At 42.0% G+C, this 13,852-nt stretch overlaps 1 protein-coding gene across 1 annotated transcript in view; it reads right to left on the reverse strand.

The window, feature by feature from the left end:
• Window positions 1-1,798: 1,798 nt before the first annotated feature.
• Window positions 1,799-13,852, reverse strand: part of ptprua (protein tyrosine phosphatase receptor type Ua) — a 75,462-nt gene continuing 63,408 nt past the window's right edge. The window contains exons 24-29 of the mRNA XM_076075300.1: window positions 12,883-13,032; window positions 10,400-10,714; window positions 7,362-7,487; window positions 4,778-4,935; window positions 3,844-3,979; window positions 1,799-1,861 (exon numbers count right to left, since the gene is read on the reverse strand). Of these exons, the coding sequence (XP_075931415.1) occupies window positions 1,799-1,861; window positions 3,844-3,979; window positions 4,778-4,935; window positions 7,362-7,487; window positions 10,400-10,714; window positions 12,883-13,032 (948 nt within the window). The remainder of the gene's footprint in view (window positions 1,862-3,843; window positions 3,980-4,777; window positions 4,936-7,361; window positions 7,488-10,399; window positions 10,715-12,882; window positions 13,033-13,852) is intronic.

A 13,852-nucleotide genomic window follows, 5' to 3' on the forward strand; every position in this document is an offset into this window, starting at 1 on the left:
GGGTCAAACAGTGAATCACCGGAGCTTATCAGCCACTCATAAAACACAGTAACTAGATGTGACATTGCGTGTAAAGCGCCACATGCAGATTAAGTGTGTCGGGCCCTCGATCAATGGATCATCAAGACTCTCCAATTAAAGAGGTGGCTGAATCCTAGAGGCTCTGTTTGGTAGTAATGATAAAAAAAAGTCCATTAAAGTTGCTAATTAAATGATAAGCGTAAATTAAAATACAGGTCAAGCGGATGAACTGCGCTTTTTTTTAACACAGCAATATCTTCTGGTTGTAAGTGTGGAGGTGTTTTGTTCGGGGAGACGTCTACAACTCTTCCATCAAAAACTCAGAAGTGCTTGAAAATAGTTTTGCAGAGTATTGAGGGTTGAGATCATGAGATGATGGGATCCTGGACACAGACATTAAAAAGGCCCCTTGTGGTCACTTTGTCTGTGGTCACTTTGTCTGTGGTCACTTTGAGTGTCTTTACAGTCACTTGACTTTCTTTGTGGTCATTCTGTGTTTTTGTGGTCGCGTTTACTCTCTTTATAGCAATTTTGCGTCTCTTTGTGGTCATTTTGGATGTTTTACGTCTCTCGGTGGACGTTTGCCGTCTCTTTGTGGTCCCTTTGACTCCCTTTGTGGTCAATTTGCGTCATTTGGTGGACTTTTTTTTGTCTCTTTGGTCGTTTCGAGTGTCTTCGTGTTATTTTTTTCACTCTCTTTTGTCATTTTGACTCTTTGTTGTCATGAGATGTGACAAAGAAATCCCCCAAAAAAAATCACGGTTGTTAAGCAACAACATATTTTATTTACTTTCCTGTTTTATACACTATTTAGAAAATAAAACACATTGAATAAATACAAATTTAGAAAGCGACTGAACTTCGCCGTACTCTCACAGCAAACAGGCGTTTTTTCTTACGGAGCTCTCTCGCTGTAGCGGAGGGATTCGCGTTGCAGAATCCATCCGAAAGCAGACTTGGGCCACACACACTGCAATGAAACACTGGGCATAAGACTGGGCATGCAGATGCTGAAGAGGTCCCCATTTACAGACACAGAGAGAATGGATTGGCACATTGATAAGACGTTGAGAACATCTAGAAACACCCGGGGGAAGGAGGAAAAAAAACATCTATATACACGGAAAATAAATAAAGAGAAAGTAGGTCCAAGACAACTCTATTGTACAGATATGTCCATCGGGTGTGACCGACTTCTTTCCTTTTCGCCCTCAGATTACCTTCAATCGTCAGCCTCACCCACGATAAAGTTCAAATATAGTACAGTACGACATGGGATGTTCACCAACAGCAGATTGCACCATTTACAGTGTTACAAACAAACACAAAATATCACCCAGTGGTTGGCATCAACTGTAGTTCCCGTTCAGTGTTTGTTCATTGTAAGGCAGGATACAGCTGAGCTCTTTGAACCCCTGTCGTTGAGGTGTACGACAGGTAGTCCGGCTGCCTTGACAGTGGTCGTGTATAAAATGAACTCTACTCCTGTTACGTGTCCTCCGGTTTGGCAGATGTACTGTAAAGTGGCACAAACGAGCACAGGTTGGATCAGAGCGCCCGAGGAAAAGCAAAAAGGGTGTCAGCAGTATGTTACATGTTGTCCAGTGAGCTTTCTCAATCAGTCTTTACGGCAGACAATGTTTCATCCGGGCATGGCGAAGAAGACAACCAGAGCTGTATACATGGACAAAAGGAGGCAGGAGCACAGATCCAGGATACTGGATCTAGGATCCAGACCTTCTCCTCGAAAAGAGGGACGAGAAGTGAGGGATTGGTGCTATCTGACTTCCAAGCAGTCCAGGTACTCCTTGGCCAGGTCATAGCAGAACCGATACTGCTCCTACAACAAGCACAGATATTGACCGGGATTATTTTGCATATCAACAGGAAAAATAAATACATTTTACCTTGGATGTTCCCATACTTTGGGAAATCCTTTGTTTTAATATTCAGTGCAGTCCAGAAAGAAATTCTGTGATCAAATTATCACTTCTTGGTGTCTAACCCAGTTAAAGGATTAATCTAGTGATACTGTGTTTATCTTATTGTCCCATGTATAGACTACAACCCAGAATGAATTCATCCTGCAGACACAGGGTTTCTTCAGGCTTCCTCCTTACTAAAATTGATACAGTCCCATTTAGCTACTCTAGCTGGCAGTAGTGACAGTGCGCACGCATTCACAAACATGTTATAACTAACTTAATTGCCCCCGACAGGCAAGAGAAAATAAAGACTTTTCTGAATTAAATCTAAAACTTTTTAATACCCTCTGAGGCATTTTAGAGAGCACCGAATCCAAAGACTTTTAGGGGCTATTCACAAGTCGTGTCTAGAAATGTGTGGAAAACAGCAGCCGTGCCGCTTTCATCTTTTTATCCAAGGTGCTTCGGAGGTTGCACTCCTGTCGCGCCTGCTGTTACTAAGCAGCCTAAACCTGTGCCCTGCGATGGCGATGATGATGACGTTGCCGTTACTTAGCAAGAAGCTTCACTTACTACATTTAACAAAGTCAAAACAAAGATAAATGGATTTCCAACACCGCAAATCCCTCACAGTAGCTTTGCTCCTCGATTTGCCGGTGGGAAGAGTTTTCAGTTTGGCTGAACTTTCAACCGGATGTTGTGAAGTCCTTGGAGGTAAAGGGTGGAGCAAGTCCCGTGGAGCTGATTGGATAATTGGTGTCACGTGCACCTCTGTGCGCTTGCTGTATTTGAAAAAGTTGTGATTTTTCCATAGACGTGCCCCAAAAAATAGGTGCTTTACAGCGACAGCGTCAATCTCGTTTTTGAGTGCGTCTTCCGCAGATCTTCATTGACAACAATGGATTTGTGCGCGCTAAAGATGCGATGTGAACAGCCCCTATATGGTAAATGGACTTTGTATAACGCCTTTCTACCTTACCGGACAAAGCTTTTACAATATGCCTCTCTTTCACCCATTCACACACACACACACATACGCACACACGCACACACGCACACACCCACCCTGTATAAAGTATTGTATCCAAAGCCTGATATATTTTAATCCCACATAAACCATCCTGGTAAATACAAGTGCACAAAATGTGTATTAATTCACTGCTAGAAATTGTAATGTCTGCTAAAAGCTCAGGTTTTCCCGGCTGTTTAAGTAAATAATCATGCCTTTTTATTATTTAAAGGAAAATATATATATAGGTGACTCTGTGGAGCCTCCACTTGTTGCCTGGCAACCTTAGTGTGAGGACAATACTTAAGAAAGTCAGTTGTGTTTATGATACTTTTTTTTGTAGAGATAAACGAGATACAATATGCTAATAAGTGAGCTTTAGAGGGTCCTGGTGGCAGATATAGTTACTTTTGGTCAAAGCTGTGCAAGCTGTTTCCCCCTGCTTACAGTCTTTGCGCGAGGCTCAACTAACCATTACCTACCTGGCTGTAGTTTCATATTCAGCAGACAAATACACAAGTGGTAGTAAGTAAGTAAATGTATTTCCCAAAATGTCTAACTATTCCTTTTAAGACTTCTCAATTTGCGCCCCATTGCTTTCCTTCAATTTGTATGTATTATGCTCCATCTACAATTATATTACCATTCAAAACCTATTACGCACACGTTTACTGTGGATGTTCCCATGTATTTCTAAATAGACATATCTACAAATATAGTCAACAAATTAGTCAAACATTTGATATATTTATGGAAAAGAGGCTCTTTTAATTTCTCTGTCTTCCTGCAGAGCAGTTTTCCACTTCACTGAAATCCCTGGCTGAGGCAGCAACACAGTATGATATAATATGTTGCTGTAAAGAGAGATAATGATCCCTGCTTGCTCACCATTGTCTCCACCATGTTTGGCTTAGAGTTGCGCAGCGTTTTGGCAGCAAAGAACACGTCCACCATGCTGTGGTGACGAATCATTTCCAGGATCATGGTGCTGGCACAGAAGGTGCCGCTTCGACCGCCGCCATTCCTGCTCCAGAAAAGAACGAACAAAGACGCAGACGCAAACACACGGAATAGAAGCATAAAGACATGAGTGACCTAATAAAGATGTGGAAAAGCAGCCCAGACAGCCTCTCAGAGGGGGTGGCACAGAGTGAAATGTCACAGTTTGACTGAGCACAGATCACGCATGCTGTCAGAAAAAGGCCAACTGGCAGACTTTTAAGATGAATATCTGAGCAAAGTTCTCATTGAAACACAGAAGCGGTACACTTAATCAGATTTGAGACGTCTAACGTGCAGCCTGACCTCCAGAGATCAAAGGGCCCTGACAAGGAGATGAGAGACAGATCTAATGGAAAGCAGGCGCCCGCGCTCAAGCAGCTAATGTAAAGACACCATGGCTTAGAACGTTTGTATAGTTTATTAAGTCTTATTACATTAAGTCTCATTACACTACATTACACTCATTACCTCGAGCCACAGAGGGAAAATGACCATTAAGTGTGACAATGGCAAGTCTTTAATTACTGTAGTTAGGTGAATAATATGAATGTTGTCCAGCCATTAATGGAGAGTCAGAGGGTGGGTTGACACCTAAAGGGTCCGGTTCTTGACTTGAGCCAATGCAGGAATGACATTGTTTCAATTCTCCAACTGGTCCAGTTTGCGTTAACGAAGGCAAAACTCTGATGTGTTTGGTCCACAACAGAGTTTGAATCCGGCGTTCTCGCTAACCCAAACATCAACCTCACATGACCATAGAGAGCAGATTAAGTCTAAAAACACACACACGTATGGTGCAGATGTATGTAAGATTACTCACAGACAGTGGACGATGGTGCGTCCCTCTCCACACTCCATTTGCCAGTTGTGAACCTGAGCCAAGAGGCTGAGGAAGGCTTTCTTGGAGTCGGGCACGTCACGGTACGGGGACCAGCGCAGGAACTGGAAGTGACGCACAACAAGCTGGCCTTCTTGAATCTTTTAGAGAGCAAGGGTTTTGGAGAGGGATGAAGAAGTGAGAAGAGTTGTTTTTACAATATAAGACATATATGCATTAAACCCAACGCACACGCTTAACAACACATTACAAACTCATTCAAACATTTATCTGGTTTTCAGCCAAAGAGGATTCTGTCAACACTTCAAACCTGCTTGAGTTCCACTCAGCTCCAGTTCTTTACTTCTAATTGGCTGTTAAAGTTGCAGTGTGCCGTAACCTACCACATTAAAGTGAGACATTATTGAAATGAATGTAAACCAAGACCATGCCATCAAAAGTATCACCACTGCATTTTGAATGAAGTGTCAATGACTGTAGCTGAATGCCTCCCTTAGACTCTTTCCTGAACTGTTTACAGACATGTTTACAGCAGCTAGCAAGTCTTCTTTGTTCCTACCTTGGGTGACATGCTGCTAAGTTTCTAAGCACAGAATAGCGTACATGTGTGTCCTGGTGCACACACACAAGACACTAACAAAAGAACCCTGTTAGACAGCACTACTAGTGGTCAAAAACTCCACAGGGTACCTTTCATTTGGAGGAACACAAGCACTAACAGACCCACTGGTGTTATTGAGAAGCTATTATTCATCTCAACAATGGTGTCCTTTGTTACGCTTCATACACCCAGTTTTCACAGTACATTATTGCTTGGCAAGCACGCTACCCTTAGCACCTTTGCTGTATCTACTGGACAATTCGTAGAGTATACCTTCTTGGGACAGAGCCTATCGGTGTCTCGCTCTGTGGTGCCTGTCTCCTCGGGATCCTGCAGAGAGCCACGTGGGAACAGTTTCTGACAAGGTGTCAAGATATTGGAGGGGCTGGGTAAGAGTGGAAAGGTGCCGGGGGTACTGACAGGGGAGGTTTAGGCAAGCTTAAGGGTCAGGTAAGGTGGTGCAACAGGAGGGTTTGTCAACTAAAAGGAAGCTTCAACAACAAGGACACGTGTGCTCAACTAGCTGCATGAAGCATCTACAGGAGACTGCTGAGCACCTACTGAGGTCAAAGGTTGGGAGCTGGAAGTGCTCCGACAGTGTAAAGTGGGAACTGGAGCTAAGCTACATTACTCAGACAACACCCAGGCATGGGTTTACACACACAGACTCACAACCCACGAACACATTCAGCAACACAACAAAAACATACTGAAATACTGAATATGGTTAAAATCAAGAAACTTGCTTCAGTAATTGTAGACAGTAAGTTTTATAACAGAAGTTCTGTGTATATGTGGCTAATAGCATCACCATACTGTTGATACAGTTGCTTTTCTGAGAGTATGATTATTATGCTGCAAATCATTCCGACCACTGGGACCTAGGTCACCGTTCTGAATCGTTGCTACATCAATGCAGACCTTGAGCTGGGTCTTTGCTGAGGGAACATTTGAGCAGGTGTTTCTGCACATATCCATCATTAAAGCAAAAACATGTCGTCTGATAAGAAAATGAAACATTTAAACAGCAATTCTGCCATTAACTCTGTCAAACTGACATACCGAAGGCAACTTAGAGTGATTCAGAGTTTACACTTGTTTGTGCTGTGAAGACAGCGACATAAAGGAAATGACATGCTTTCATTAAATTAATTCAGGGGAAATAGGGTGGAGACTTTTTAGAAAATAAACAGGTTTCATGAGGAAAACTTAGTACACTTGACGTATGGTTCAGCCTCTCACCGTGCACTGCTGTCATCAAGAGCTCGGTTGAGTTCAGTCAAGAAAATACTGCAAATGTTTCGCTGGACATTCAGTGTTATGTTATATTTACAGTACTGTGAAACTCTACAATTAACAATCTACTTGACACTCAAGACTGTCACGCTTTTTGGTGCACACCACCCGCTGTAAGGCTTTTCACAACTCAAGCTTGCCAATGCTTAATTAACTACATCAATTGTATTAGCAAAACTGTTGTATGTTCTGAATATAGTGGCTTTGTAGTCTTTTTGGCACTGGTTTGTTCACACAATTCTTTTTGCCATGTGGCACATATTGTAGACTGAAATTCCCCATATCTCGCACTTGTAATTATAATTAAAAGGCTGACGAGAAAAGTCTTTCCCACATGGCTGCCTCTGTGTTTAGTGTTAGCATGATGTCATCTGTCCAGATACTGTGTTTTGTCAGCTATGAAGCTGAAATGATCACAGAACATGATTGTCCAGAGTAATGAGTGAAATTATCAGTTGCAGATTCAGAGGCAACATGATTGCATACAAAGTCAATGGAAACATACAGTACATGTTCCAGGTGTGGCTCTAACCGTCTTCACGCCTCTTACATTCTTTTTTTAGATCGCAAACATTTAGTTTATTGGCATGTATTTTTACAAGCGGCGGCTCTGATTTACACTACACTAATCGGGTCTATAAATCATCCTCTTGTCGTGGATCCACCTACCCGAGTGATGTTCTGAACCCGGAAGAGACGGATGATTACGTCATCGTCGGCTGTCCTGGACAGAAGCTCCACCGTCATCGGCCCAAACTGCTGCAACCCCGGCTCGGGCCAATACTGCAGACAAGGCTGCGAGGAGACGAGACGAGAGGAGAGGATGTAACAGGTCATTAGTCCACACTTGCTTGAGGCAGTACAAATCATTATGTCAGCAGCCAGTGATGGTGAGGCCCAGTAACAAGACACCTGAGTATTGACAGCAGAGACAATTAGCCTAAATGACAATGATTATCTACAAATAGCAACCGTAAATTAAATGAGCAAAAAAACCACCCGCTCGTCGCCAGGAACAATCCCTCACATAAGCCGCGTTCACCGAGCTTGAATTATTCATGAGTGGAAATCATTACCATTAGCACATTATACATTAATGGAGAAGGAGACCTTGGCTATGCCTGGGAGGGATAAACAGGAAGTTAGCCGAGAGGTTGGCACGCGCAAAAACCAAGGTCTCCCATCACCGCTGCTCCCCCCCCCCCCCCGCCCCCCAATGGTGGAGGAAAAAACACACAAGGGAGCTGTGTTGACACGCTGACGAGTTCTGCAGAGACTTTGGGGTTGAGGGTACCCCTGGAGTAGGAAGTAGTAATGTCATTTCACAATGACATAAGGGTATTAACAGGTGACATTGGACAGGGGGGAGATACACATTTATACATTCAGACAGGAGACAGGCAGCTCCAACTCAGCAGGGCAAACAGAGTGTGAGTGTGTGTGTGTGTGTGTGTGCGTTGGGGAGTGAACTGTTAATCCACTGGCAGCGAGAGACAGGAAGGGAGACGAAGAAAAAGAGTGACAGAGGAAGAGGGACAGGTTGCAGCTGACAGGCATTGGTGGAAATGTTGAGCAGGAATCCAACATGACACGGTGACAGAGCGGCGATAGGGAGACGGCAGAAGAAACCCACGCACGAGCAAACATGTGGGGAAACGATAAGAATGTGTTAATTCCATGACAGCCCGTGTAAATTAGATGAATGCTGGATTGAAGCTTTGTGGCAGAGCATCAGTTGAAAGGCCAGACATGTGATGACCCATCCTCCCCTTTGCTGTGTGTCCCCTTTCACGTCTTATCTGACGGAAAGGGCGATATGGATGGCATGTTGTCACGACACGGGAAATGGTAATATGGGTAGTCATGGGTAACTATGAGTTTAAAGCAGGACTTTACCTGTGATAAAAAGTAGTGCGGCCGAAATTCAGAAAACTACTTTGTGTCAGTATTTTATGAATATACAATGATACCAAACTTTTATTAAGTACTCAATCGGCTAACCAACAAGTGGAACAAAATCCAATAACACCAGAGATGACAGTTTGTACTCCGCTACTTGGACACTGGAAATAATATAGTTTTAAGCGCTGAGAAATCTCAGCTGTCTGTCAAAACTATTCATCAAGTTTGACCCCAATATGTTTAACAAGAAGTGCACATTGAATAATCCCCAACTGTAATAAAAGCTGGTTTCATATCAAGTACATCTCATACTTTGATGTGTGGAATTAATTAAATTCACTGTGCTCTATGGGCATGATTGTGACAGGGACAATAATTGAAGTAAGTCATAATGAGATTAAAGAAAAAGAACAAGATACAATTCATGAAATGAAGAAAAGTAAAAATGAGACTATAAAGAAAAAGTGTGCAAAGTATGATGATTTGTTGCTGAAACATATCACATGCTACATGTCTTGTCTGTCTATCTCTAATTTAAATGAATTATTTATTCATGCTCCTGCGTATTAATGTAAGAGTAATGTCAATCAAAGGCATCGCGAGTGGGTTCATTCATGAAACATGATGTCATCCATAGGAAATCGGTCAACTCGGCCCCTTCTCTTAGCTAAGGAGTTCTCTTTGTTCTTTACGAAAAGTGTCTCTCAGCAGCTTTGTGAATATGTCTAAAGAGGAAACTCTTTAGTGCCATTTAGGAGGACTCCTGGTTGTAAGATAAGCGCCTTTGTGAATACGGCCCCGGAAGTCTTACGTTAATTCAGAACCTCATATTAGGTGAATGCGACAAAACTGTCACTGCAGGACTTAATAATTATCATTTATCAGCTACACAGGATCATAAGAACAGACTGTGATGGTACTACGATTAATATTAATTGACTTTTAATTAACTAAACTCTAATTTAACTTTATTAAATGACTGATTATTCCAGTGTCCAATGATTATCTATTTTTTTCTCCACATTCATTGGCAAATGCAGCTCAATAAGGTCCCCGTCAGACTGAGGTGTTCGAGCAGGGAGACAGGTGTATTTTGCCTTCTACACAGCAATTACAGAGCTCTTCATTGTTGAAAAATATCCAGACTTCGAAGGCCGGTTTTTTGATTCCTCAGTCAGGAGGAATTGCTCTTTGCAGGAGAGACTGCTGGCTAAGTGGACAGGACTTAGGAGACAGCCTGACAGCTTTTTGGCTTTTACATTGCTTTTTGTCTTTATACCTCTGCTCTGGTTTTCAGCTTACTGCTTGCCTTACAGTGTTTGGAACTGAAGGGAAATTGGCCCTGACACTCTACACTCCACATATCTTCTTTAGGTAATACATGGGAGTACATTTCGCAGAGGAAGAGCTGCTCTGGCGGCCAAAGTTAAACACCAGTAAGCTGAATAAATAAGAAGAAGTGAGAATAAATGAAAACGGCTTGGAATCCAACAGTTCTCTATGATAATGCTTTTGAAAACAAATAATGATTCATGAGAATTGTGGATCCTTAAAAACGGGGCCATTTAGAAGAAAATGTTCGGAAACACTTTATTTGAGTGTTAGTAAACAGCACTGATCACAAAATCCTGATCAAATCCAGCTGTGATGCAGATAATGTCACACAGAGGTTTTCAAAGTTACCCATGGCTAAATTACAAGTGGGAAGCTGATAAGATAAAAGTTAATAATAAAATGACTTCTACTTCCAAAATATGTGTTGACAAATGAACCTCTAACTGGTTTATTAGCCTCTCTCCTCTTACCCAGGCAGAGTTGGACTGGTTGAGCTGGTTTAGCATCACCACCGAGGTGCAGCCGTAGTCGTACAGGAGCCTCCAGAAGTCGGTGGTGGTGCTGGGCAGCGGGTGCGGCGTCACAACGAAGGCGGCGGGCCGGAGGAAGCTGTCTGCGAGCGCTGCGTTGATGTAGTTGCTGCTTTCTCCCTCGCTGGTGACGAGGAAGGCCAGAGAGCGGTCCGGCGGCAGGACGTCCATGCTGCGGTTCTTCTCGCGGTTCCTCGGCATCAGAGAAATGCTGCACTCCTCCACATCCAGGTGAGGGGTCACCGAGTTCAGAGTCTGAGGAAGGAGGAGTGGAGGCAAAGAGAGTGTGCAGATGAAGATAATTAAAAAGGTTGGCGTGTGCGTGTGCAACAATGTGTTCGGATTCTAGATGCAGAGATAACGACGGAAAATAAAGATTGCGATAAGAGGAGACAGACGCAGCGGAACAGAAATAGGATCAAAGAGAGATGGACAGAGGCAAAGAAAATATTCAGCCTGACTGTCAATACTTGACAGGCACAACTATCTCCAATCATCTCCGGGAAACTTTAAAACACATTCATTATCAGTTAAAATCCCCACAAGGCTTAATGGATAAAAACACATTTTGCACAATCTCATACATTATGAATAAGCATATTATGGGGCAATGGAAATTGAAATGAACTGATTATCTAACTTGCTTCATATTGTGAATGACTCCCCATTGGTTTAGACAAAATGAATAGAACATTCAAGCTCATAACTGGAATATTGCATCTCGACTACAGGTCCCAATTACGAGAGGCTGTCTCATTGTACAACGTATACGAGCAGCGCTGAGAGAGGGTAATTGTGCTGCATAGGGAAAGGAACAATTCTAATTATTCTGGGCAAAGGTCACCGATCAATAACATCATTATAACTGGTATTAACTGGACAAGGCAATACCATTACATAAAAGACAATTACACTTTCTTATTTGCGATCTAAAACTTTTCTGCTGAGCAAAAGGTATTTTTATGTTTAATGTATACTGATTAGGAAAGCAGCCTTGGTGGCCATCACTCTCATGCTGACTAGTCATTTATTTTTAACAACCTGGGCATATTTCTCACGAAAGACCCGCATTGCAAGACAAACTGTGTTTAGAAGGGCAAATGTAAAAGCTCTCGCGAAGAGGACATACACTGAAAAATAATAAGAAGAAAAAAGTCAAGCCAAGGCTTGTGCAGATAATGTAACAGCATCAGAGTGAGGTGTGGGACATTTGGCGATATGCTGCAGCCTGTTCACACATATATTCTGACATGTATGTAGCTTTGCGCATTAAGATGGCAACATCAAAGCTGAACTTTTAGCTTGGTGTACCTACTAAACTGGCAACTTTGCGCACTGTGTGAAAGTTGAATTAAGCTGTGAGGATGTCACTACAAGCACAATTCTGGATGTTTTTGTGGTTTGAACAATTCAGTTCAACTGTTAGTCCATGACTAGGACTTCACGTAGTCAAATCGGATTAGTCAAGTCTTGTCTAACATCTATTGGCTGTCAAATCCTGTTTTGTTCTTTTCATATCTCAAGACAGTAAACAGTAAAAAAACACAAAATATTGGTTGAGATTCATGTGACTATTGCTTAGCTGTTGTTTCAGAATAATGGGCTGCACTTTTTGTTGTGTGTGTGTGTGTGTGTGTGTGTGCTGAAATCGTGCGACAGACACGGTTTCTTAGTCCACCTGCTTGTCGTGGTTGTAAATATAACTTTCCGGCCTAATTCCACTTTCCCCATTGCACCATTCCCCAGATTTAAGGGGAATGACAGAGAAGATCAGGAACAGTCAACGAGAGAGAGACAACTGTTTCTATGTGCCTCCCTCAGCTAATTTTAGAGAATCGTTCATAAACTCAAAATCAATCGCGCTCTGATTGTGCTACGTTCTTCTCTGATTAATAAATGTATTCTTTGATTTTGAAAATATCACCAAGATGCTGCTATGATGCTCCCGTCAATTTGGATAGTGCTACGTAGTCTAGAAGGTGATTTATTCATGCAAACTAAGGAGAGTGATTGAAAGCACAAGATGTTTTCGCCTTCTATTAGATAGATAGGATCAATGTACTGGAAAGGGGGGCGGGACATGTAGCAAAGGGCCAGAATTAACCAAAATAGGCTGTGTATCATAATTTATGGGGAGAAACCAAGCAATTCTATGTATAAACAGACATTAAGCTCCTCCATATAGCCAGAATGGAATGATCTTTAGTTTCATAACATTTTTCCCAACTGCAACGATTCGACTGTGAGATTTCCAGTTGAATCAAGCGTAGTAGATCGGATCGTCGAGTATTCAGGGTCAATTTCAAAATTGACTTTATTCCACTGTTGAGGAACAGAAACTTGGGGATTCAAGCTTTTAGGTTGCGTGTGTTCAATCAAAAAATAGCATATTTAAGTACAAGTTGTGCATTTCTGTGTATTACCTGAAACTCCTCTCTGAGCTGCGAGGTGTTGCTCTGAGAGTCAACCTTCAACATCTCCTTATAGGTTAGGGCAAACTCATTAACCGGGATGCCAGTCTCTCCACACAGACAGGCCTCCAGAATGGCATCATGGATGAACACATACTGCTCCTGAGAGACGGACAGCGGGGGGAAAACATTCACAAATTTACAAAGTCACACAAAACCCCCACTGCACTTATGAGCATCCTGTTAATTGCCCACTTGTGAGGAACAATGGAGAATTTAATCACTGCTGTGAATGTTGACTAATAGTCGCCGTGCCCACTCGTTGGCATTGTTCCAATGCAGAAATGTGTCTATAAATGGGGGTAAAAAGTGCAGAAAACACACATCCGAGGAGCAGCACCACTGCCCACACACAACAGTTAAACATCGTCATGAGCTGTGCAATTAACGAGGAAACTAGGACATTTGTTTTGACATCCAACCAAGCAAACGATCAAAGAGCCGAGGATACGTTATAATACGGCATAAAACTGTCCCTCTCCCAACTTATTTATCATTTTTAATGTGTTCAGTAATTACGGAAATATTTATTCAGCTGGTAGACGAGCTCTAGCTGAAAGGTGAAAAGATCAAATTAAAAGGAGGATAAATACCTACTGTATGTTTTGGTATTTACTGTATTGTCTCCACATCCAGACTTGTCAATCTTCCAACTTTAAAAAGTTTTACTCTATTAATTACTGCATTTTCTTCTGGTTTGTATATTTAAAGATTGTGAGTTAAAATTCAGTAGACTTTGAATAGAATAACTATTCTAAACAAGTGCGTGTTTAATAACACAATTAAAGTGACTATCTTATATGAGTGCATACTTGTCTTTAAAGAAGTATCATCAGAAGTAAAAATCATGATGAATCATTTTTAAGTCTAACTTATAAACTTATAAACGGAGTATTTTTACATTGTGTCAAGAAATACTTCC

The sequence above is a fragment of the Anarhichas minor genome, unplaced genomic scaffold, assembly GCF_050575085.1.
Source record: "Anarhichas minor isolate MPS153535 unplaced genomic scaffold, ASM5057508v1 ptg000051l, whole genome shotgun sequence".
Taxonomy (NCBI): Eukaryota; Metazoa; Chordata; class Actinopteri; order Perciformes; family Anarhichadidae; genus Anarhichas; species Anarhichas minor.